The sequence below is a fragment of the Stylophora pistillata genome, chromosome 7 (genome assembly GCF_964205215.1).
Source record: "Stylophora pistillata chromosome 7, jaStyPist1.2, whole genome shotgun sequence".
Lineage (NCBI taxonomy): Eukaryota > Metazoa > Cnidaria > Anthozoa > Scleractinia > Pocilloporidae > Stylophora > Stylophora pistillata.
This window is the reverse complement of record NC_142525.1, coordinates 20,153,260-20,178,397: the sequence shown is the minus strand read 5'-3', so window position 1 is coordinate 20,178,397 and position 25,138 is coordinate 20,153,260. Positions and strand designations below refer to the sequence as shown.

At 36.9% G+C, this 25,138-nt stretch overlaps 1 protein-coding gene across 1 annotated transcript in view; it reads left to right on the top strand.

Moving 5' to 3' along the window:
* LOC148726999 (scavenger receptor cysteine-rich domain-containing protein DMBT1-like) overlaps positions 1-25,138 on the top strand; it is a 44,203-nt gene that overhangs the window by 16,643 nt on the left and 2,422 nt on the right. The window contains exons 3-10 of the mRNA XM_088727254.1: positions 3,104-3,415; positions 4,079-4,396; positions 16,667-16,987; positions 18,178-18,489; positions 19,997-20,317; positions 21,494-21,805; positions 24,023-24,334; positions 24,718-25,029. Of these exons, the coding sequence (XP_088583380.1) occupies positions 3,104-3,415; positions 4,079-4,396; positions 16,667-16,987; positions 18,178-18,489; positions 19,997-20,317; positions 21,494-21,805; positions 24,023-24,334; positions 24,718-25,029 (2,520 nt within the window). The remainder of the gene's footprint in view (positions 1-3,103; positions 3,416-4,078; positions 4,397-16,666; positions 16,988-18,177; positions 18,490-19,996; positions 20,318-21,493; positions 21,806-24,022; positions 24,335-24,717; positions 25,030-25,138) is intronic.

Here is a 25,138-nt window from a genome sequence, read left to right as displayed (position 1 = left end):
CAGTGTAGCCCTATTTTTCTAGGTAATTACTGTAAGGGTCCAACTATTTTGTTCTTTGGGGAAGGGGTTGGCAATTCATTTTGGCAAGGATTTTTTCCCTGAACCTCTTGGTGGGTCATTTTGGGTTGTTGTGTAACCAAATGCTTCCTTATAGACCTGATATATTAAGGGTCTACCCATCAGTGTATTATTACACCCGAGTGATTTCCTAGAGCTGGCTCATCACTTATAGTGATGTATCTGGTCTACAAACATTAATATCAAATTTCTTTTGATGTTCCATCAAATTTTTCCAACCTTTGAACAAAAGAAATCATTGTTTCAAGAGCCAACCATGTGGTAAAGCAATGAGAAAAATTACTATTAACGTTAACGTCGCTGTATCAAGGAAACCCAGTTCAGTTGAAAATATACCCATTTCGAGGGAGTAAAACCATCAAACATTTTTGGATTGTAGGTTGTCAAAGCGCTTTAAACTTACAATTGATCTTCTAAAGGATTTGCAGCCACTCAGCTAGCATTATTGGGAAGCACTACAAAGTACCTTTTGGCTAGAATTCAAGGCCTAAAATTTCGTTTGCAAAATCTAAAGAGACGAAATTCTTTTTAAACTGTCTTCATAAACATCCTAATTTTTTCGTCCAGTGAATTTAGGACTAGATGGTTCACGAGGTCCACGTAAGTTATCGGTGGAAAATCGCTAACATTTGACGATCATTCCTTATTTGCGATCTCAAACGGATCAATGTTGTCTATACAAGCTATTTTTTGCACACATTTCTCTTTATCGAGCGGATCGAGCGTTGAAACGTAAGTTTTTTTCGCAGACATTGTCAGAATCGCTTGTTAACATTGGAAGACCTGACCTTCAAGATGGTACCCAACATGGTTGCTACGGCATACGTGACGTCAGTGGGAAACCTCTATTGGCTAATTTTCTTGTATTTCACATCTTTTAAGCTTCCACATAGTTATTACAATGCTTTATTTCAGGATATTTTGAAACACTCATAACCCTCGGGTTAGGGTTTTGGGTTAGGGTTAGGTTTTAGGCTTTTAACGTATTTCTTTATAGGGTTTTAGCGTATGGCAATTTAGTTTAGAGCTCACTTTATTACTTATTCAAGGACTGCGGTACTACGGACCGCGGTAGCAGTTCATTTGAACACCTAGTTTAATACTTATTCATCCACGGCGGGAGTGCGGACCGCGGTAGCACGTCAGTTTAAAAATTAGTTAATACTTATCCATCGACTGCGGGAGTGCGGACCGCGGTAGCACTTGAGTTTAAAAATTACATTACTACATATTCATCTACTTCAGTAGTGCGGATAGCAGTAGCACTTCATTTTAAAGCTTCATTTCATACATATTCATCCACTTTGGTACTGCGGACCGCGGTAGCACTTCAGTTTAAAAATTAGTTTAATACTTCTTCATCCACTGCGGGAGTGCGGACCGCGGTAGCACTTGAGTTTACATATTACTTTACTACTTATTTATTAGTTTACTACTTATTTATCGACTTCGGTAGGGCGGACAGCGGTAGCACTTTATTCTTTATCTTAGCAAGTACATTTTATTTGTTAGCCGACTTCGGACTGCGGACCACGGGAGCACTCGATTTATAAAGGGCGTGAGTGGCCGGGTATTCTGAAGTTGCTCCCCTCCTTCAAGAAACTTTCTCTAATCCTAAAGATGAGAGGATCTGGTCGGCGGAGTGGGGTGGCCAAATTTTCTATTCACACGGTACCGATCATTCAAAAGACGTTTGCGTACTCATAAAAGCAAATTCTCCAATTCACGCAGAGATAGTAGAGCTTGATACGAATGGAAGATTTTTAATATTACGTATCAAAACGCCAGGTGAGACCAGCTTCAACGCTGTTAACATTTATGCTCGCACTGTTTTGTTCAGACTACTAAATAACTTCAACTTTCGACAACGCAGGCGCGTAGCGTCCTATACGCAGATACGCACGTGCTTACTTGAAGTGACCAGAAAATTTTGAAAACAATGTTGTGTTTGCGCCAAGTTTGCTCAAAATAAGGGCAAGACGCTTTGTTTTTTGCTTGTATTCACACAACTATTTCCAACAAGAAATAAAGAACGCAGTATTTTTCGCTCAGTTTACTTAGGTTTCTAGATCATATGTAATTGTGCGTACTTGAAAAAATGACCACGCTACACGCCTGCAACGGTTTAAATCACCCCTTTTAATCTAACGAATAGACTGCTAACTTCAAGCGAAAAGCACATGTTCCTAGATCCCATAATACTAACGCATCAAAAATGTCCTTAGTAGGGTGGTACCATCACAAGTCCAGTCTCACTGGGGGGCGTGATATATATCCTCCCACTGCGGGTCCGGGCCCGAACACCCACCAATTATCGTGAACGAATTGCCTTCATCGAATTTTTTACTTAAAAAAATAATGTCTTTAACTGATTCGTCTAACTTAATAATTTCAGGTGATTGGACTACAACGTTAAATTTAATAGATAAGTAAAGAAGATTTGCCTGAAAAGAAACTGAGTACAGGAATTCGATAAACAATAGGATAAAAATGAAATGGAAAATTGAGAATTGAATTTAAGATAGTTAAATACAAATATTGTCAACAAACCTTTTCGTGTGTTCTTTTTTTGTTTTGTTTTGTTTAGCTTTTTGTTCATATCGTGTGCAATTGCGAAATAATAATAACAATTAAGGAATAAAAAAGAGATGTGAATAATGCAAGAAAAGTATTGTAATTCCTAGTAGTGTAAGTAACCAGTATTGTAAATACCGTAAGTAATGTTATGTGATTAGCCGTGATATAGTGTATTGTTATTAGTGCAAGCAAGCAGTATTGCAAGTTATGCATTTTATTACAGTGTGTTGTCGAGTACTGTAAAAATTTTGTAAAATTGAATAAAAATTATTTTCACATAAAAAAAAAAACAAAAAAAATATGTCAAAAAATATATATATCGTAAGGGTCCCCCATTCGTTTTATGGGTAGCTCTTCATTTCCTGCATAGTTATATTCAAGGAAACAATCGATGAGCACCGAAGATGTTCAGCTAACTAAAGAATATCTACGTTTTTATAACCGACAGTTCGTTTGGTGAGTCCCACCGATTCGCCATCTTCTGGTCGTGTGGAAGTGCAACACAATGGTACATGGGGAACCATTTGTGACGACCGTTGGGACTTACTTGATGCTGATGTAGTCTGTCGTCAGCTTGGATACAATGGAGCTTTATCAGCACCTGGTAATGCAGCATTTGGAGAGGGAACTGGTCAGATATGGCTGAATGACGTCAGATGCATAGGAAATGAGAAGTTGATAGCGAAGTGCGCTCACAGTGGATGGGGAGTTCACAACTGTGGACATTATGAAGACGCTGGAGTAGTTTGCGCATCCAAAGGTATAGTGCGATGCACGTAAAAGTTAGCACAACAATACCAATTTAAAGAAAAACCTCAATTCTATTCCTCCCCTTTAAATTGATGCTTTCACGTAGAAGAATAAGAAGCATCTTTCACTAAACTAATGACATATGGCGGAACGTTCAAGTGCAACCTTGCTTAACACCTTTTTTTTAAAAGTCTGCAGATTCAATATCTTTAAAGTTCCATCAGACAGACCGTTGTTGAGAAGAAAAATTTCTACTTGTTCAAATTATTACTATAGGCCCTTTTTTTGTTTTGATGAGAACATAATGCGTCTAAATTTCTAGTTCCATGGAAAACTGTTTAAAACTATTAAGAAAGCAGTCATTTTAATGAATCTCAATGTTGTAAGAGTAAGATTTGTCACAAAATATTTGACGACATGGTAAAGTTTTGGAATAGCAAACCAGTTTTTTTTCCTCGTATCCTAACTCTAACCTATCCTCTTTTTCTCTCTTCCTGCAAAATGTTTCGCTTTGTTTTTTGTGATTGTACAGCACTAAATAAAAGAAAAAGGGTTTATCAGTGAGCCGTCGGTAGTTTTAAATTTTATTCCCGGCACATAATCATGATGGCAACTTGAATTTTATGAATGCACCAGTTTTGTCGCGGCCTTCAGCTAATTTTTTTTATCGCAGCAACAGTTCGTTTGGTGAGTCCCACCGATTCGCCATCTTCTGGTCGAGTGGAAGTGCATTACAATGGTACATGGGGAACCATTTGTGATGACTCATGGGACTTACAGGACGCTGATGTAGTCTGTCGCCAGCTTAGATACGATGGAGCTTTATCAGCTCCAGGTAATGCAACATTTCGACAAGGAACTGGCCAGATATGGCTGGATGACGTTAATTGTGTAGGAAATGAGACGCTGATAGAACAGTGCAGTCATGGAGGATGGGGAGTTCACAACTGTGGACATAATGATGACGCTGGAATTGTGTGCCGACCTACAGGTACATACACATTATATTATCATTTGTTTTCATGTTAATCAATGAAACGAATTAATGAATTTGTACAGGCTTCCGCATGATTTCGATTGAAATGTGGGATAAACTAACCTAGAAAAAGTCTTCAAAGGGTAAACAAATTGCTCGAGCAAGCGGGGCGAAGACAATTTGTCGTCAATTTATCCTAAAATGCACAAGAGAAATCATTTAATTACTTTGTATATCATAAATGCAAAAATAGACAGTTTTTGTCTTTAGTCGTGTTTATTTCGTGTCATGGCTCACTGGTTGAGGGTTGTCCAATCCCATGGATCGTAACGAGTGAGTCGCAAAACTGACTTGTAAGGTCTCTTCTTGTTGAACGACTAGCACGAATCGTCTAATGTATTCACGAGTCGTAAGGTCAAGCTGTCGAACCGCGTTGAATGTCACTGAAATGTCTTTCAGGCCAAGGTAGTTTTTATCCGTATAGATCGTCTACGATTCGTACGATCCGTGCGTATCATCTAATGTATTTACGGGTCGTTCTGTCCATCCGTAAATCGCTTTAGGGATTCCTCAATGTTTTGGTTGCTGGCATGGTCGGTATGTCGATTCGTAAGATCCGTGCGAATCGTCTAATGTATTGACGAATCGCACTACCCGTACGGGTCGTCTAATTTTTTTTACGGGTCGTGCTGTCCATCCTTAAATCTCTTTAGGAATACTTGCTAGTATGTCGATTCCTACGAACATAGCACCTACATTATATGAATTAAAATACTGAGAATTACACGCGTTTATTCAAAAGTATCATCAAATATTAGACTGTTAGAAAAACAGCGGGAAGGGGCCGAAGTCGCAAGAGAAGGAATGGCTTCAAGATAATAAGTGGAGAGACCTTCTTGAAGCTTACCCTGTGTGCCTAGACGTTTTTAAAGTAAGCAAATCAAGGGCAGCAAAAGCTTCACGTTAGATGTATTTTTCTATTATACTAAGGTCTGATACAACGCGCCTGCCGTTGGTTAAAAGGGCGTGCTATATCAGAGAATAGAGTATAAAGTTGAGCGAAAGCTGTCACACCGTCTGCCAATTTGTACTTTGTCTAGCTTTTTCCGTTAATTGAAAGTAAAACTACGGAATAAGCGAGCAGGTAAGTAGCAATGGAATAACCAAGCAAAGGTTTGTAAACATGCTAAGCGCCGTAAATTGCAGTAAAAGGCATAATAGAACGCGTGCAGAGACGCAAATCCTTATAGAGAAAGCGAAATGGACAGTCCTAATCTTGAATGTTTTCACGCTTAGTTAGATTGTAAACTTACCTCGATAACATAAATTAAAACACAGCCAACACTCGTATAGTGTGTATATAGTTGTATATAGTTTAGTGTACAATGAATATATGAAGTTCATATATTTTTGAACTGCAGTATTAAATACGTATGATCAATCAATCGATCAAACTTTATTGTCTAACGTGAGGCATGGTTGCCCAATTGCCCGAGCCAGAGGCTCATGTATAAAACGGTAGACTAAAATGATGCACGATCCTTCGCAGTAGATAGCGCTATTTATGCAATAGCGAAAATCAGACCTGAAGAAAATCAGGCCTGTACGGGATTCGAACCACTGACTGACTGAATATATGAAATTCATATATTCATTGTATCTGATTTATCATCACGGGTTTCTTACGAATCAAATTAACGGCCTGCTCCCAGTTGGCTTGTTAGCTCAATTGGTAGAGCGCTGCACTAGTATCGCAGAGGTCAGTGGTTCGAATCCCGTACAGGCCTGATTTTTTTCAGGTCTGATTTTCGCTATTGCATAAATAGCGCTATCTACTGCGAAGGATCGTGCATCATACATAGTTTAGTGTGTTAAAAAAGAAAACAGAACAAAACAGGTATGGTGAAACTTGAAAATATATCAAAATATATCATGATGATGTCAGAGTGACTGCGATCATGCTGAGGTCCATAGCAGCTAGCTTATCATGGCGATCTCCGGTCGTGGAAGCAAGCCTGAAAAATTACATTGGCCGCCCTTCGAGTTAACCGAAATAAGAGCTTGTTCTGATATCCTTTCCAATGCATTTAGTCGGAGGCAAGAAATCTTGTTCCTGTGAATTCGGCTATCGTTCATACATAAAACACAAGCTTTGAACAGTTTGTTTTCAATTGTCATGTGAATAAACTTGCGTGTTTTTATATAGCACATTTCACGTTCAGATTTCGTATTAATACTAGAAAACTTCAAGCAAAAGTGCTAAATTCGGTCCACCGAACTATTTCAGTTTGTCAACTACTGCAGATTGTGAACTTTGATGGTTTGACATTTTTTGACAGATTCAGTCTTGTCTAACCAATCAAATTACTTGAACCATTCTAAGGAGGATTCTGATTGGCTTATTGTAGCCTGCTCTATGAAAGAGCATGCCGACGACACTGTCGCTTGCTCTTGAGATAAGGGTTTTTTGAAAATTGAAAGGTATACGCGGGGAATTTGACGGATTCTTTATTAGTATGTTTCAGAGCTGAGCAAAGAGTTTCCAGCGATCTGATTGGTCGAGCGGTTCTTTATATTTAACAATTATTCACTGAAGGCGAGGTGAATATCGTCGAATAGTCCCCGAAACGAAGTCGAGGGGATTATTCGACAATATTCACCGAACCTGAGGCGAAGAACTCTTTTAGTATAATTTCACGGCTGAAAAACAGAGAAATTTCTAAAATCATAATCTTTTAGTATCATTTATTAACATTTTATTTTAACATTTTATATAAACCGCGTGGAGCGGTTTCTATAGCGTCATATAAGGAACCGCTCGACCTCATATTGCCGGAAACCTCTTTGCTCAGCTCTGAAATTATACTAAGACGCTATATAAAGCGCTCCACGCGGTTTATATAATGTTAAAATAAAACGTTAATAAATGTTACTAAAATGTTATGATTTTAGAAATTTCTGTGTTGCTCAGTTCTAAAATTATACTAAAACAATTATTCGCCTCAGGTTCGGTGAATATTGTCGAATAATCCCCTCGACTTCGTCTCGGGGATGATACCTGAAGAAGGCTGGTTTGGCCCGCCGAAATATAGTGCTCCGTCTTAAAACTTATCTTCGTTGTATCGGTCTTGCCTCTATATTTATATTCGTTATTTTGGGCCGATTAGATCACTGCTGATCCAACGTACAAGAGTAGGATTATCGTCCACGGTTGCTTACTGAACATTTCACAGTTATTGAGGACTAGCAATAAACTTGGCCGTGAATTGAACTTGCAAAGCATCCAAGGCCCCTCGAATAATAACTTTGCGGTTTGTATCGTTTTATAAATATATGTTTGGTCAGTTCCCTAAACTATGGTCGAGTTTGCAGTCTGAAAGTGCAATTTTATAACGTATCTCTGCTTCGTACAGCGGTAAAGTTACAATTACACATTCAGTAATCTATTTAAAAAATAAATAAACCTATATTAGGAAGTAAATTCTGATTGGCTAGTTGCACCCTCTTATCAACCAAAGCTCTCGGACATACCTGATCTTTCTAGACCATAAGCTTTTGACCTCAGTTCAGTTCAAAAGTCCTAGTATTCTAAGTTCAGAAATTAGTCTGAAGTTAGACTTTTTTATAGAGATGTAACGTTGTTATGATAAATTTAGTAAAACAATTTCTTTGAAATCTCCAATTGATTTTGTTGGTCTGAACGTTGGAGGAAAAAAAAGAACTATTAACCAGAATGTCTCAATGGGGTTAACCGTTAGCCGTAAAACGGCCAAATATATCCAGGTTTACTCTAATCATATCAAACTATTGAACAGATTTGATGAAATATAATTGTGATTACTCTTAAATAACACGTTTAACGACGTTCCCTATCTCCTCTCCAAATTTTATTAGTCTTTTACTTCCTCGCCATATGAAAGGTCATTAAGGTCATTCCTCATGATTTTTTTTCAAAACTTTCCTCACGTTTCCTTTCAATGTCTGTTTCGAAAACTATAATAAAAAGGTAGGTCACAGTGCAGTAGTAGTATAGTACATGGGGTAATTAGACCATTTCAAACTGATCTCATGAAAATTGAAACTTTCAGTGAAAATTGATCTCATCAAAAACTGATCTCATAAAAATTGACACTTTCAGTGAAAATTGATCTCATCAAAAACTGATCTCATAAAAATTGACCCTTTCAGTGAAAATCGATCTCATCAAAAACTGATCTCATAAAAATTGACACTTTCAGTGAACATTTCAGTGAAATCGAAATTCAAAATGGCGGATTCCAAAAATAAACTGGTTTAAACTGGTTCAAACCGGTTTTTTAAATACTTAAAACATACTTAAAGAAAAATTGCTTATACAAAATATGAATAAAATCGAATCACAAAATCCGACAAAAAAACCAAAATATACTTAAAGAAAAATTACGTATACAAAATTACTTATACAAAATATGAATAAACCGGAATTACAAAATCTAACCAAAGACCAACTTATTGACATGATAGTAAAGCTATCAACACCTGTTCCAAGATATTAACCCAAAAGACTCAACAAGAAAATTAAATTCGATCCATCATTCAAAAATTTTCAACAGATGGTGCAAGATTATGAAGAAAATATTATTGATCCACCTCCAGAGTTTCGAGATGATTATAAGCCTGTTTCCCTGCCAAGAACGAAAAAGCCTATTCCATTACCAAGAACAAGAATCGACGAGACAAACAAGGCTTTAAAAGGATTCACTAAATCATATGAAATAAACTTCAAAAACTCATTAATGATTCATGAGCTTATTAGCCTATCACACGAGGCAAATCGATCACGTGTATGAACCTTTATAGCCGGTCTAGAATGATCATTCTGAAAAGCCCGGAGAGGGTTTTGATTTCGGTCACGGGGGAAATCGGGGTACAATTCATAAACAACAAAATCATCACTGATCATTATTAATGAAATCGTCATTAATGAAATATGATTACTGTGATCTTTATATAAAGATCACTAGAGATCTTTATATAAAGATTACGTTAATTATAATACCAAATTATTCCCCAAAAGGCAGCATACAAAAACATTAACTGCAGTAAACAACAAAGTTTATCTTACAGAAATTCGTTCTTTTAGCCCTTGGAACACAACTATCCAAGTAATCTTTGTCTTCCTTCGCAGTTTTTGGTTCTCGAAACACGCGTTTGGGCGGCATTTCAAGGAAAACCTTTCTGAACTTTAACAGCAGCCGAACAAGGAGCACTTTTCCCCTCTGTATGTAATTAACTTTTAATGCATTCAAAACACGTTTAGTAAAATCCCTAGAGAGGTACGAGCTTTGAAGCTATTTAATGCATTCATATAACGTTTGGAAAAATCCCTAGAGAGGCACGGGTCTTTAGTACGTGTTTTATCGGGTCTAAAAACACTCGGCTACGCCTCGTGTTTTTAAACCCGATAAAACACTACTGCTCGTTTTTAAAATAGTACATAGAAAATGATTGGTTGTTGGTCAATATATTAAAAAGATATTGTACAATATGAAAGGTCTCAAATTCGCAGAGGCATTAAAGATCACCTTTGAGAAGCATATTAGTGATGATGAAGTGCAGACAAAAACAGCATACTTTAATAGTGCACCTTAGACAATAATAAATGAAACAGAAATAGGAGACTCTTTACAATCAACAAAGCAACATATATCAAATCAAATTGCACAATGGATTTCAGAGGGATCTGGCTGGCGTATCCAATCTGTTGATAATCACTACCTGAATACTGTCATATATAATCCTACAAGGGAATCTTCTTATATTCAACTTCCACCAGAACTAAGGCATCATAAAAAAGGATTGATCAATGTGAAAAATACGGATAATGAGTGATTTCGTTGGTGTCATATTAGACACTTAAATCCACAAGAGAAGTGTCCTCAGCGGATTAAAAAAGTCGACAAAGCTTACATACAAAAATTGCATTACTCAGGAATTGAATTTCCAATAACTATTAAACAAATCAATAAAATAGAGAAGCAAAACAATATTAATACCAATGTATTCGGCTATGATAATAAACAGTGATATCCAATATATGCCAGCAAGGAGACAAATGAAGATCATTTGAATCTTTTATAAATAACAGAAGAGAAAAACTCACATTATGTAATAATAAAAGATTTCAATAGATTTATGTATAACCAAACGAAACACAAAGAGAAAAAGCACTTTTGCATGTACTGTTTGCAGTGTTTCAGCTCTGAAAAGGTATTAACTAATCATAAAGCTAATTGTCTCATAATAAATGGAGATGCCGACTAGAGATAACAACATATTGAGATTCAATCATTATCACAAGGAACTACCTGTACCATTTGTTATCCATGCCGATTTTGAAGCAATAACAGAAAAAGTACAAAGTTCTAAGCCAGCTGATTATGAATCTTTCACTGAAGCTTATCAAAACATACTGACTGTGGATATGACTATAAGGTTGTTTGCACTTGTGATGATAAATATATAAAACCTATTAAAATCTATCGTTGTGAGAAAGCTATTTACAAATTCATGGAACAGATGCTTGAAGAGGTAAAATATTGTAAAAACATTATTAAATCCAAATTTAATCAACCTCTAAAAATGACAAAAGAAGATGAAGAAAAATTCCAAAAAGCTGACAAGTGCCACATCTGCGAAGAGAAATATACGGATAAAGTCATTTGGGTTAGAGATCACTGTCATGTGACTGGAAAATACAGAGGTTCGGCTCATCAGGATTGTAACCTTAATTTTCGGATCAGTGATAAAATACCTGTAATCTTTCACAATTCGAGAGGATATGATTCCCACTTTATCATGCAAGAAATTGGAGAAATTGTTAACAATAATAAATACACAAATAAAAACGGAGAGGAATGTCAAATGTGTATCAATGCAGTCCCAAATAACATGGAAAAGTATATGGCTTTCATACTTAGGAATCATCTTACTTTTATTGATAGCTTTCAATTCATGAGTTCAGGTCTTGATAAACTAGTTCATAATCTTCCCACAGAGGCTTTCAAATATACATTAAAAAAATTTAAGAACACAAAATTCAATCTTGTGACTCAAAAAGGTGTTTATCCTTATGATTACATGGACAGCTTTGATAAATTCAATGACATAGAATTACCAACTAAAGATGAATTTTACAGCATACTAAAAAATGAACATATCTCAGACGATGAATATGAACATACTAAAAATGTATGGAATACTTTCAAGTTAAAGTAAATGGGTGATTATCGTGATTTCTACCTCACGTCTGACATATTTTTGTTAGCTGATGTATTTGAGAATTTCAGAAAAACTTGTCTTCAATATTATAAACTCGACCCTTGTCATTATTTCTCAAGCCCCGAACTATCTTGAGATGCTATGTTGAAATAACTGGCATTAAACTTGAATTGATGACTGATATTGACATGTACCAATTCATTGAAAAAGGTTTGAGAGGAGGTACTAGTTACATTGCTAATCAATAGAGAAAAGCGAATAACTAATACATGAAAGATTATAATGAGAATGAACCTTCGAAATATACAATGTACCTTGATATTAATAATCAGTATGGTTGGGCTATGTCGCAATACCTTCCAATTGGTGGATTCAAATGGCTTTCACAAAAACGAATAGATAAAACAAACCTTGGAGTTTATACAGAAGAAAGTAAAAAGGGATTAATATTGGAAGTGGACCTTGAATACTCGGAAGCATGCATGATTTACATAACGATTATCCGCTTGCACCGGAAAAGATCAAAGTCAAACAAGACATGTTGTCAACGATTATTATTGATTACCATGTTATGAGATATAAACTTAAACTTCTTTAACAATAGGAGGACATGTATTATAAGTCTGTTCCATTATTTCAAGTAATCCTTCATTTAATTCCATCTTAGCTTCTTCCATAATTTTATTGGCTTCTTCTAGTTTTCTATTATATTTTTCAACAATTAATCCCATAGCAAGAACAGGAAACTTATCACAAAGATTCGAACGTGGATCACTCATTTATATCTATTGGTTAGATAATTCAATTCGGTGTATTACCGTCTTATGAACCATCAATGTTCTATCTGAGCATAGTTTCTGGCTACACATATTGCACCTCAAACTGTGTCTTCGAAGAATAATACCAGTTCTTTAATAATTTCATCATAATCTGATGATATCATGATTTTAATATTTTTTATCTTTTAAGGACTCTAACATTTCTTTTTGTTTATCTGATACTTCAAAATTATTTGTTGGAGACTTTAGTTTAATAGCGAAGCCATTGTAGTCTTTATGGTTACATAATAATAGAATCTCAGGTTGACCAGAAGTATAACCTTTCCTGTAGGCATCTGATCGTTTATAAGTAGTATCTTGTAATTCACCAAGTCCTGGAATTATTTGGCACTAACCATCATAATTCTTTCTTATAAAATCAATGACTTTATAATGTAATGACTTCTCGCTGTCAATCAAAATTAAACTTTTTTCTTCTTTATTGTACAATTTATATTGCCCAGTCTTTCGATTGATGGGAGAACTTCACTTTTTTACCCACCTTTTAAACTTTTTGGCTCCCTTCTTTTCACTTCTTAAATTTAAACTATAGAAGCCTGATTCATTGATTAAGGTCATTTCTCTTTTTCGGTCATTTTTACTGGCCTCAGCATGGAGGTTAATATTTTCACCCCCCTGTTTAAAGGGCCTGAAAATAATTTTTTTAATATTATCCTCCTCATCAACGTTTTTCCTCAATGCATATTTCTTATCTTTATATCCTAAAATAGTGCAAACATCTTTTCCAACAAACCATGGGTTATTTTTTTCATCAATCAAAACTTGAATTGAGCCAATCTGTGTGTTATTGAAAGTACGAGAAATCATTTCCATTATAATTTATGTATATAAAATAATCTTTAAGTATATTCAGAAAAGATATCAAACATGAAAATTACAAATAGGTTTTATCTAACAACAAACAAATATCGAAGCGAAAAGCATCAACGTGAAATATAACAAAGTATCATAAATCCAGCTTCGAAAACAAAATAAGAAAAGTCATCATTTAAGATATTCTTTATCATCTTCACTTTCAAGTTCAGTAATATCTTCTTGACTCTCTGGCGGTGTTGGAATCTTCAGTGGAATTGATTGCTTCCGGAACGTGTGCTCTAGAGTCAACCTTTTCACTGTTTCTCTTCGCTCACGTTTATCGAGAATCTTCTGCAATTCTTTCATGTGGCTCCTTCGCTCCTTTTCAATTTTAATAATCTTCTCGCATTCTGTGAGCAATTCTTGTACTGATTCGATGTTCTATTAACATAAAACGACACCCTTGATTTATTATTATGTGCTAGTTTACCTCTGTACCAAATCTTTTTTTATTGCATTCGTTAATTCTGTTTTACTTGCCTTAGCATCAATGTTTGTTTGCAAAGATGTTTGAACATTGTCAACATAGTTCTTAGTCGCTGGATTCCTAGCCGTCTTCGGTTCATTATTTAAAGACATTTGTGGATAACTGTACAGTACGCTATCGAACAGCAAATACCACGCATCACAAAGCTCAACTGGTATATCGTTGTGATATCCCTTCGAACCATAGATTACTACCCATATATCTAATTTTTGATCGTATGCCTGACCTGGTTTCGATCCTTTAAGAGTAATTTGACATCATATCTTTTAATAACGCTGGAAAGAGATTAGAAACATGAATCTCAGGCCTTTTAGCTTGTTTATATTTTAATTCTTAATCAGAATGTGATTTATTGTAAATTATATGATATAGCGTAATTAGAATAGTATATACAATGAATATATGAAGTTCATATATTTTGAACTGCGGTTGTAGATACGTATGATGCACGATCCTCGCAGTAGAGAGCGCTATTTATGCAATAGCGAAAATCAGACCTGAAAAAAATCAGGTCTGATTTTCACTATATTATTACGAATCAACTTAACGGCCTGCTCCCAGTTGGCTTGTTAGCTCAATTGGTAGAGCGCTGCACTAGTATCGCAGATGTCAGTAGTTCGAATCCTGTACAGGCCTGATTTTTTTCAGGTCTGATTTTCGCTATTGCATAAATAGCGCTCTCTACTGCGAGGATCGTGCATCATACGTAGAATAGTATAGTAATTTTAGCACAGAAGAGCCATTTCATTTTTGGAATGCTAATAAACCTTTATTATTATTATTATTATTATTATTATTAAAGACGATAGAAAATGTGAAAATAAAGCTGATCGTAAAATGGTTAAAGCATTAGACGCAGTACCATGGAATGAGCGTCAATGGGGTCATTGGCTTGCTAGAAATGCTATCAATACCAAACAGAAATTAGGTCTTGGTGTAAAACAAAGGAAGTCAATAAACGGAAAAAACCGTCGTGTGAAGAAAACTGGCAAGTAAAATTAGCGGATGAATTACATAAACCTCTCAAGCGTAACTTCATTTGGCGGCATATAATTGTAAATCATATTGATGAAATATGGGCTGCAGATTTGGTTGAAATGCAAAAGTTCAGTAAATGGAACAAAAGCAATCGATATCTTCTTGTGGTCATTGATGTATCCAGCAAATACGGTTTGACTGAGCCTTTGAAAGATAAGAAGGGTGAATCCATAAGCCAAGCTTTCAAAACCATTTTCAAAGAAGGAAGAAAGCCAGAGTTCTTATGGACTGACAAAGGTAAAGAATTTTACAATAAAGACGTTGACGAATTGCTGAATAAAAATAATGTCCAATTATATTCCACTGAAAATGAAGAGAAATCATCTGTTGTCGAACGTTGGATTGGTACAATTAAAAACAAGATGTGGAAACAGTTTACTATCCAAGGCAATACCAAATATCTTAACATTCTACCAAAAATACTGAGTCAGTACAATAATACCAAACACAATTCAAGGAAAATGACACCCATTGAAGCCTCCAAAAAGTCGAATGAAGGAATAGTTTATTTCAATCTGTATGGTGATATCAGTACTTCAAAACCAAAACCCAAATATAAAATTGGTGATAAGGTTTGAATATCAAAATATAAAAGACAGTTGTTCGATGAAGGCTACACTCCAAATTGGAAAGAAGAGATATTCACTATTGATAAAATACAATACACGAATCCAATCACCTACCGATTACAAGATTTGAACTACGAAGAAATTAGAGGAAGTCTTTGCGAGCCTGAATTATTGAGAGCTAAACGAGAAAGATTCAGAATTGATAAAGTCATAAAGAGAGATTATAAGAATAAACGAGCTCTGTTTAAATGGAAGGGTTATGATGATGATTTCAACAGCTGGGTTCCTCACAAGGATTTACAAGCTATTTAAATTGATTTATTTAAAATTTGGTCAGATATTTGAAAAACCGGTTTGAACCAGTTTGAAACAGATTTTTAAACATAGATTGCGAAAAAACTTTCACTGAAAGTGTCAATTGTTTTAATCCGCAATTTTTATTTTCGATTTCCAACTTTTTAAACATAGATTGTGAAAAAGTTTTCACTGTAAGTGTCAATTTTTTTAATCCACCATTTTGAATTTCGATTTGCAATTTTTTAAACATAGATTGTAAAACAATTTTCACTGAAAGTGTCAATTTTTATGAGATCAGTTTTTTGATGAGATCAATTTTCACTGAAAGTGTCAATTTTTATGAGATCAGTTTGAAATGGTCTAATTACCCCATGTACTATATTATTTTTGCGTAAGAGGTTTGATGAGCCAATCTTAACCCATTTGTGCATGTACTGGCACTACTTGTTGCGGTAGCTGGAAGCAAGAGCTTTTAGAGTAAAACTGAAAACAAAATACTCGTCAGGTAGAAAATTGCGAGCGTATAGAACAGTGTTACTTTTGATTTGTGGAAAAACAAGTAAATTTAAACGAAATCGACTCAAAACGTTCCTTGAGTCTTTGCTTTCAAAGTTATTCAAACGGTCATAATTTGCAACCCCGAACAAAGAGCTTCGTGCACGCTTTTAGCTCTGTCTTTAGTTTCCTTCCGGTTTGTTTTGTTAATTTATTTTTTTTAATTATTTATTTTATTTCTCCAAATGAAAGTGAATTTTTTAAACACCAAAATTACGTAATAAAACAATATGGGTCACCCTGCTTCTTCAAGATCAAAATACCATCGCACCTCGTCTATTGCATGTTCTCATTACCTGATTACTTGCTTTCTATGTGTAATTCAGGATGTAAAGTGCAATACTGAGGAGTCTTCTTAACTGTACCCTCTTTTTCACTTAAACAGCTGTCCGTCTGGCTAATTCCTACCATTCGTCACATTCCGGTAGCGTTGAAGTGCAATACAAAGGTGTATGGGGAACCATTTGTGACAACTTATGGGACTTAAATGACGCTGAAGTAATTTGTCACCAGCTTGGATACGATGGAGCTTTACTTGCATTTCGTAACGCAGGATTTCAACAAGGAACTGGTCAGGTATGGCTGGATGACGTGCGATGTGTGGGAAATGAGACATCAATATCACATTGCAATCATATCGGATGGGGAATTCACCGAAGCTACTGCCGGAGCAGTCACGGAGCCGGTGTAGTTTGTCGACCCTTAGGTAAGAGAACGATGCTTGTAAACACCTCCTAACAAATCTCATCCATATAATTTTTTCCTTCAATTAAGCGAGGAGGCGCAACGCGTAAGAGGTGATTCCTTGTACGCCCGTATTCTGGATGATGATAGTTAATTGCTCCCTATGTGTTTGGTGTATACGCTATTTGCAGTAACCCGATTTGTATCCCACTCCCTAGCTTTTTTTCGTCCTACATCAAATGTTCGCTGATCTCTTTCCTCTTCTTTAATTTAAGCTCCCAGGTAATTTGTCGAAAGATGCAGTTTCTTTACCTGTTTTTATTTCTCTGTTTCATTGTTTCACATGTCAGTTTACTAAAGGGAATTTAAAGTCGACTTCGCGAAAATTTCTAATCAATGAAATACGCGTACAAACTGGTGAGCCAAATCAAAAACTCAAACGTAAACTCTTTTTTAAAGCAAAGTCGAGTCTAAGGTACTTAACTAATCAGTCATTTTAAGTTTGGAATGCGTTACGCTAACAGACTCAACAGCTTTGACCTTAAAATTGGCCAACACACTGGTTTAATAGAAGGGAAATAAACAATTCCTAAGTCGACTCTCGTGGGAAACACCATTAATACAGGAATACCTGCAATAACGTCAGTCGGTCTTTGGAGCCAAACTCAGTTGTTCCTCTTCTTTTCTTGGGAGTCTTCTCTCGAGATTTTTTAAATGCCTCCAAACACGAAAGTTTGCTCCACGTCCTAGAACCATGGAAATATGCTCCATCAGAGCATATTCTATCAGTAGCAGGGCGGGGCTCAGGTGATACGTTTACTTAGCGCAGTTGCCAGTGAAGTCTCACTTGACCCATGGTGACGGAATAGGATTGAATAAGTAAACGAGACTTACCTTGATTGGATTAGACTGGATTCTAATCGTTTCCGATTCTAATCGTTTCATATAGAGATATGAGGCTTAATTAACAGCACACATGCAAGGTAGTTTTGAAAACCGAGTTTGCGAAGTTTACGTTGACTGGTACATGTACGATCCAACCTCGACTTCCAGTTTAGTCTCGTCTAATAGACTCTTTACGGTTAAAAAAACACGGTGAGAGGCTTCCTTTTATTTTGAAGAAAGCTATAATCCTTCACGTTTAGAAAAACTATTTTTCCTTCTGCGAAACGATTTAAAACAAGCTAATTTATATTATCACATTGATAACAGTTCGTTTGGTGAGCCCCAGCAATGCACGGTCTTCTGGTCGTGTTGAAGTATGGTATAATGACACTTGGGGAACCATTTGTGACAATTCGTGGGACTTACAAGACGCTGATGTAGTTTGTCGCCAGCTTGGATACGATGGAGCTTTATCAGCGCTCGGTGATGCAGCATTTGGACAAGGCACTGGCCAGATATGGCTTGATGATGTAAAATGTGGAGGAAATGAGACAGTGATAGCGCAGTGCAATCACAGAGGATGGGGAGTTCACAGCTGTGGACATATTGAAGACGCTGGTGTGGTGTGCCGATCTGCTGGTAAGGCAACCACCCGCAATCATGACCTGCTACCATATCAATAATTCTTACCCTTGAATAACTAAAGAGTTCACGCTGAAAACACTAGCTCTTCAAAACTCACTATGGCGCCTTATCCTTTTGCTCTAACTTCTAGGTGATAATCATCCAAGTTAAGGACGTTCCATTCTTCAGTGCAGGCATTGATCTTCAGTGCAGGCATTGAATAGATGTAATTGATAATTTGTTATTCACAAGACGTTTCCTAGATCAACAATAGCTTGATTTTTGAGAAAAAAATCTCGTTTAGCATTTTCTTAATAGAAGTGCAATGGGAAAAAATTCCAGTTAAGCATGACCAATCATAACATATTACAAATGACTCTCCAAGAGTTTCTTCCGGAAAAACATCCTGGTCCTTGGACTTCAATCACTTGAATATCTCATGATCTCTGTTGAAGGTAAAGGTCTTTGCTATCTTTCTACGAATAGAGAGAGTTAAAAAGGAGAAGAGTCCATAAGCGAAAGTAAAAAGTGAAGAAATATGACGGGGAATGGTGGTTGAATGTCACCGAAACGGATTAAGGCTCGTAGTTTGAGTAAACTTTGCTGTTCACAATCGATCAGCAACCATTAAGGTTTGCCGCGGCGTGCTTAAGCCGCTTTCAAGTTGAAACAAAAGATTTGAAATCAAAATTGTCGTTCAGCAGAATTGAAATAAAGGTCAGTGGCGGGTAACTGTTAGATGGTTATCCGCAAAACATGTTTTAGCTGAAAGTCTCCTGAGACTCCACAGGACGCTTCATTGTTTCTGTTGGCGGTCGGCATTTGGAGTTTTTTCAGAGTGTTAACACAACTTAACATGTGGTCGCCCAAAGGCGTGAATTGTTGGGAAAACTTAGAGGCTAAAAAGAACCCACTTCGTTTTTATGCAAATTTGCTTTCTTTGAACGAATTCATAGGGTATGTCAACTATACGGATTGCCCCGATATTTGGTCCAAAGCTTGCGAGATTATCAACCTAAAAATATGTGCGGGGGAATGACGTTTTCAAAATAGATCTCCCGCAATGGCCTCCGACGTAATGCGTATCGGAAAAAGTTTGATCAGCAAATTTGACAGATCAGTTGCCAAACAACAAATAAGAATATCGAGAAATCCCCCTCATTTTTTTGGAAAAACACGTAATTTTAAACGAAATCGACTCAAACGTTCCTTGAGTCTATGCTTTCGAAGTTTCTTAAGGTCATAATTTGCAATCTCGAGCAAGGGGCTTCGTGCACGCTTTTAGCTCTATCTTCACTTTCCTTCCGATTTGTTTTATTTATTGATTTAGTTACTTGTTTTATTTCTCCAAATGAAAGTAAGTTTTTTAAACACCAAAATTACGTAATAAAAGAATATCGGTCGCCCTTCTTCAAGATCAAAAGACCATTTCACCTGGTCCATTGCATGTGTTCGATTCCCGAATGCGCAGTACAAGACTGAGGAGTCTCCTTAACTGTACCCTCTTTTTCCACTTAAACAGCTGTCCGTCTGGCTAATTCCTACCATTCGTCACATTCTGGTATTGTTGAAGTGCAATACAAAGGTGTATGGGGAACCATTTGTGACAACTTATGGGACTTAAATGACGCTGAAGTAATTTGTCACCAGCTTGGATACGATGGAGCTTTACTTGCATTTCGTAACGCAGGATTTCAACAAGGAACTGATCAGGTATGGCTGGATGACGTGCGATGTGTGGGAAATGAGACATCAATATCACATTGCAATCATATCGGATGGGGAATTCACCGAAGCTACTGCCGGAGCAGTCACGGAGCCGGTGTAGTTTGTCGACCCTTAGGTAAGAGAACGATGCTTGTAAACACCTCCTAACAAATCTCATCCATATAATTTTTTCCTTCAATTAAGCGAGGAGGCGCAACGCGCAAGAGGTGATTCCTTGTACGCCCGTATTCTGGATGATGATAGTTAATTGCTCCCTATCTGTTTGGTGTATACGCTATTTGCAGTAACCCGATTTGTATCCCACTCCCTCGCATTTTTTCGTCCTACATCAAATGTTCGCTGATCTCTTTCCTCTTCTTCAATTTAAGTTCCCAGGTAATTTGTCGAAAGATGCAGTTTCTTTACCTGTTTTTATTTCTCTGTTTCGTTGTTTTACATGTCAGTTTACTAAAGGGAATTTAAAGTCGACTTCGCGAAAATTTCTAATCAATGAAATACGCGTACAAACTGGTGAGCCAAATCAAAAACTCAAACGTAAACTCTTTTTTAAAGCAAAGTCGAGTCTAAGGTACTTAACTAATCAGTCATTTTAAGTTTGGAATGCGTTACGCTAACAGACTCAACAGCTTTGACCTTAAAATTGGCCAACACACTGGTTTAATAGAAGGGAAATAAACAATTCCTAAGTCGACTCTCGTGGGAGACACCATTAATACAGTAATACCTGCAATAACGTCAGTCGGTCTTTGGAGCCAAACTCAGTTGTTCCTCTTCTTTTCGTGGGAGTCTTCTCTCGAGATTTTTTAAATGCCTCCCAGCACGAAAGTTTGCTCCACGTCCTAGAACCATGGAAATATGCTCCATCAGAGCATATTCTATCAGTAGCAGGGCGGGGCTCAGGTGATACGTTTACTTAGCGCAGTTGCCAGTGAAGTCTCACTTGACCCATGGTGACGGAATAGGATTGAATAAGTAAACGAGACTTACCATGATTGGATTAGACTGGCTTCTAATCGTTTCCGTCCCCTCTATATGAGGCTTAATTAACAGCACACATGCAAGGTAGTTTTGAAAACCGAGTTTGCGAAGTTTACGTTGACTGGTACATGTACGATCCAACCTCGACTTCCAGTTTAGTCTCGTCTAATAGACTCTTTACGGTTAAAAAAACACGGTGAGAGGCTTCCTTTTATTTTGAAGAAAGCTATAATCCTTCACGTTTAGAAAAACTATTTTTCCTTCTGCGAAACGATTTAAAACAAGCTAATTTATATTATCACATTGATAACAGTTCGTTTGGTGAGCCCCAGCAATGCACGGTCTTCTGGTCGTGTTGAAGTATGGTATAATGACACTTGGGGAACCATTTGTGACAATTCGTGGGACTTACAAGACGCTGATGTAGTTTGTCGCCAGCTTGGATACGATGGAGCTTTATCAGCGCTCGGTGATGCAGCATTTGGACAAGGCACTGGCCAGATATGGCTTGATGATGTAAAATGTGGAGGAAATGAGACAGTGATAGCGCAGTGCAATCACAGAGGATGGGGAGTTCACAGCTGTGGACATATTGAAGACGCTGGTGTGGTGTGCCGATCTGCTGGTAAGGCAACCACCCGCAATCATGACCTGCTACCATATCAATAATTCTTACCCTTGAATAACTAAAGAGTTCACGCTGAAAACACTAGCTCTTCAAAACCCACTATGGCGCCTTATCCTTTTGCTCTAACTTCTAGGTGATAATCATCCAAGTTAAGGACGTTCCATTCTTCAGTGCAGGCATTGAATAGATGTAATTGATAATTTGTTATTCACAAGACGTTTCCCAGATCAACAATAGCTGGATTTTTTGTGAAAAAAATCTCGTTTGTCATTTTCTTAATGGCAGTGCAATGAGAAAAAATTCTAGTTAAGCAGGGCTTCTGAAAGATGTACGCAGTCTAATACTTTAAATGGCAATCTTCGGGCTTAGTAACGAAGCAGGAAATTGGCAGCTTTATTACCGCCTTTTCAGGCGACGTCCACGACCATTCCCGTCTCCAGAGCTCATTGTTTCCTAGTTTACCAGAAAAACCATAGTACGAGAAATCAAGAAGGTTTTGACTGATTTTTTTAAATTGGTGAGTCATAAGCGTTTGATTCGAGTTTTTCAAAGAACCGTGCGGAGTGTAGACAAAAACATATGCCACTAAAGGCAATCTCTAAAACTGGAAAGTCGTCTTTTTTATCTACATCTTAAGATAACAAACTTGCACAATTAGATGATTTGTGAACGATAATGTTTCGTGGGAAAATATTAAACATATTAAGCCATTATTGTGAACTCCTAAACATGACATGAATAACTGAAGAACAAAATTTGGACCAGTTCATGAAAATCCATAGTAATTTTATACAGAAGTCATATAATAGCCAAGACGTTTTTATTTTTGGAACGAACATTTTTTCTTTTTCAAGTCAAACTAAGTATTTTTATTTTAACTATAGTTTCCAATAAAAAAAGTTGGTAAAATATTGAAGGCTCAAAGTTTGGGTAAACTTCGCTGCTCACAATCGATCAGCAACCATTAAGTTTTACCGCGGCGTGCTTAAGCAACTGTTAAGTTAAAACAAAGGACTTGAAATCAAAATTGTCGTTCAGCAGAAATGAAATAAAGGCCACTCGCAGGTAACTGTTAGATGGTTACCCGCAGAACATGTTTTAGCTGAGAGTCTCCCGAGACTCTATAGGACGCTTCATTGTTTCTGTTGGCGGTCGGCATTTGGAGTTTTTCAGAGTGTTTACACAATTTAACATGTGGTCGCTCAAAGGTGTGAAGTATTGGGAAAAGCTGAAAGCTAAAATAAACCCACTTCGTTTTTATGCAAATTTGCTTTCTTTGGACGAATTAATAGCGTATGTCAACTTTGCGGATTGCCCTGAAATTTGGTCCGAAGCTTGCGAGATTACCAACCTAAAAATATGTGCGGGGGAATTCCGTTTTTCAAAATGGATCTCCCGCAACGGCCTCCGAAGAAATGCGTATCGGAAAAAGTTTGATCAGCAAATTTGACAGATGAATTGCCAAGCAACCAATAAGAATATCGAAAAATCTCCACGGTTTTGAAGAACCTCTCAGAATTAAAATCGTGCAGAAGTTTATTGATGTGGTTAGATTTTGATATGCGATTAATTTGCTCAAAGAAACGTCGTCCATTTCGGATTGTCGTGCCCCATTCGGTTTACGATAAGATAAAGCTAAAACGAAATAGTTTTTGCTGAATATTGCATTTCATAACCTTTCCATTGATACGTAGTTTATGATGGTTATCCTTTAAATAACACGTTAATTTATTTTCTTTTTTCGGCGAAGGCGCCAGCGGTGGTCTACCGTTATCTTAAATCAAGCTTCCATAAATGCTAGCGAAAAAACTGCTGGGATCAATGGATCTGGTCACCTTAACATATATCTAAAAAGTCCCTCCATTAAATGAATTTCCAAGAAGTTTAAATCAGTCAGATAGCGTACATCTTAATATGAGAGCCTTTGATATCCAAATGCAGATGATGTTCTAAAATGTACGGCCAGGTTCAGGAGCTGTGATTGTCACAGGATACTTATCAATAAGTTTTGAAAAGTTGAAGACTAACCCTTACTCATCCTACTTGTCGGAAAGACAAACAAACACCAACTGGGTTAAACGTAACTACTGACGGTACCAAAGTATGGCAACGATTCGCTGGGTGAATCAATCCAATTTAAGGGATCACAAAATTGATTCAAGTTTACTGGTTCTACGTACGATAACTGATTAACTTATATTTCCGTGATAACAGCTGTTCGTCTGGTTAGTTCCTTCAATTCGTCAAGTTCTGGTCGCGTTGAAGTGTTGTACAAAGGTGTATGGGGAAAAATTTGTGGGCACTCTTGGGACCTTTGGGACGCTCAAGTAGTTTGCCGCCAGCTTGGATTCGAAAGAGCTTTAGCATCATTTTATAACGCAGCACTTGGGCCAACAGATCAAATATGGTTGGATGAGGTGCGATGTGGGGGAGACGAGTCATCGATATCAGAGTGTTTGCACATTGGATGGAGAGATAACGAATGTCCAAATAATTACGGCGTTGGCGTAGTATGCCAACCCACAGGTATAGTGATTAAACACTTACAAATTAGATTACTAAAGGGAGAAAAATGTCTTTTCTTCTGTTCCGAAAGCTCTTTCGGGGTAATGATACAATTTTTGACAGAATTCATTTGTAGTCAACTAAGACTAACCCTACATTATAAAGGATCCGTTTTCTACTTTGTGTACTTTCACTAAAAACGATGCGATCGGAAAAAGGACTTGAAAAATTCTTCTTTCATCTAATTTATTTTTTTTCTTTTCGAATTTACTACCTGCACATTACATGTAATTAATAACTGGATAAAATGAAACTACAAGCTATGACAAGTATTAATTGTGAACCATAGAAACAGTAAATACCGTTCGTCGAGTGAGCTACCATGTCTCTCTTTCTAATCATAGTTCGTTTGGTGAGTCCCAGCAATTCCTTGTCTTCTGGTCGTGTTGAAGTGTGGTTCAATGGTACATGGGGAACCATTTGTGACAATTCATGGGACTTACAGGACGCTGATGTAGTTTGTCGTCAGCTTGGATACGATGGAGCTTTATCAGCACCTGGTAATGCAACATTTGGACAAGGAATTGGCCAGATATGGCTGGAGGATGTTAAATGTGCAGGAAATGAGACACTGATAGCAGAGTGCAGTCACGGAGAGTGGGGAGCTCACAATTGTGGGCATGTTAAAGACGCTGGCGTAGTGTGCCGACCTGAAGGTAAAGCGACAACTCCCGCATATTACATCAGCACTTGTCTACTACTGTTCAATTTTTTAGGAGAATATTGCTAATGCACTTTGTGTTATCCACCTTGGGTCAAGAACAA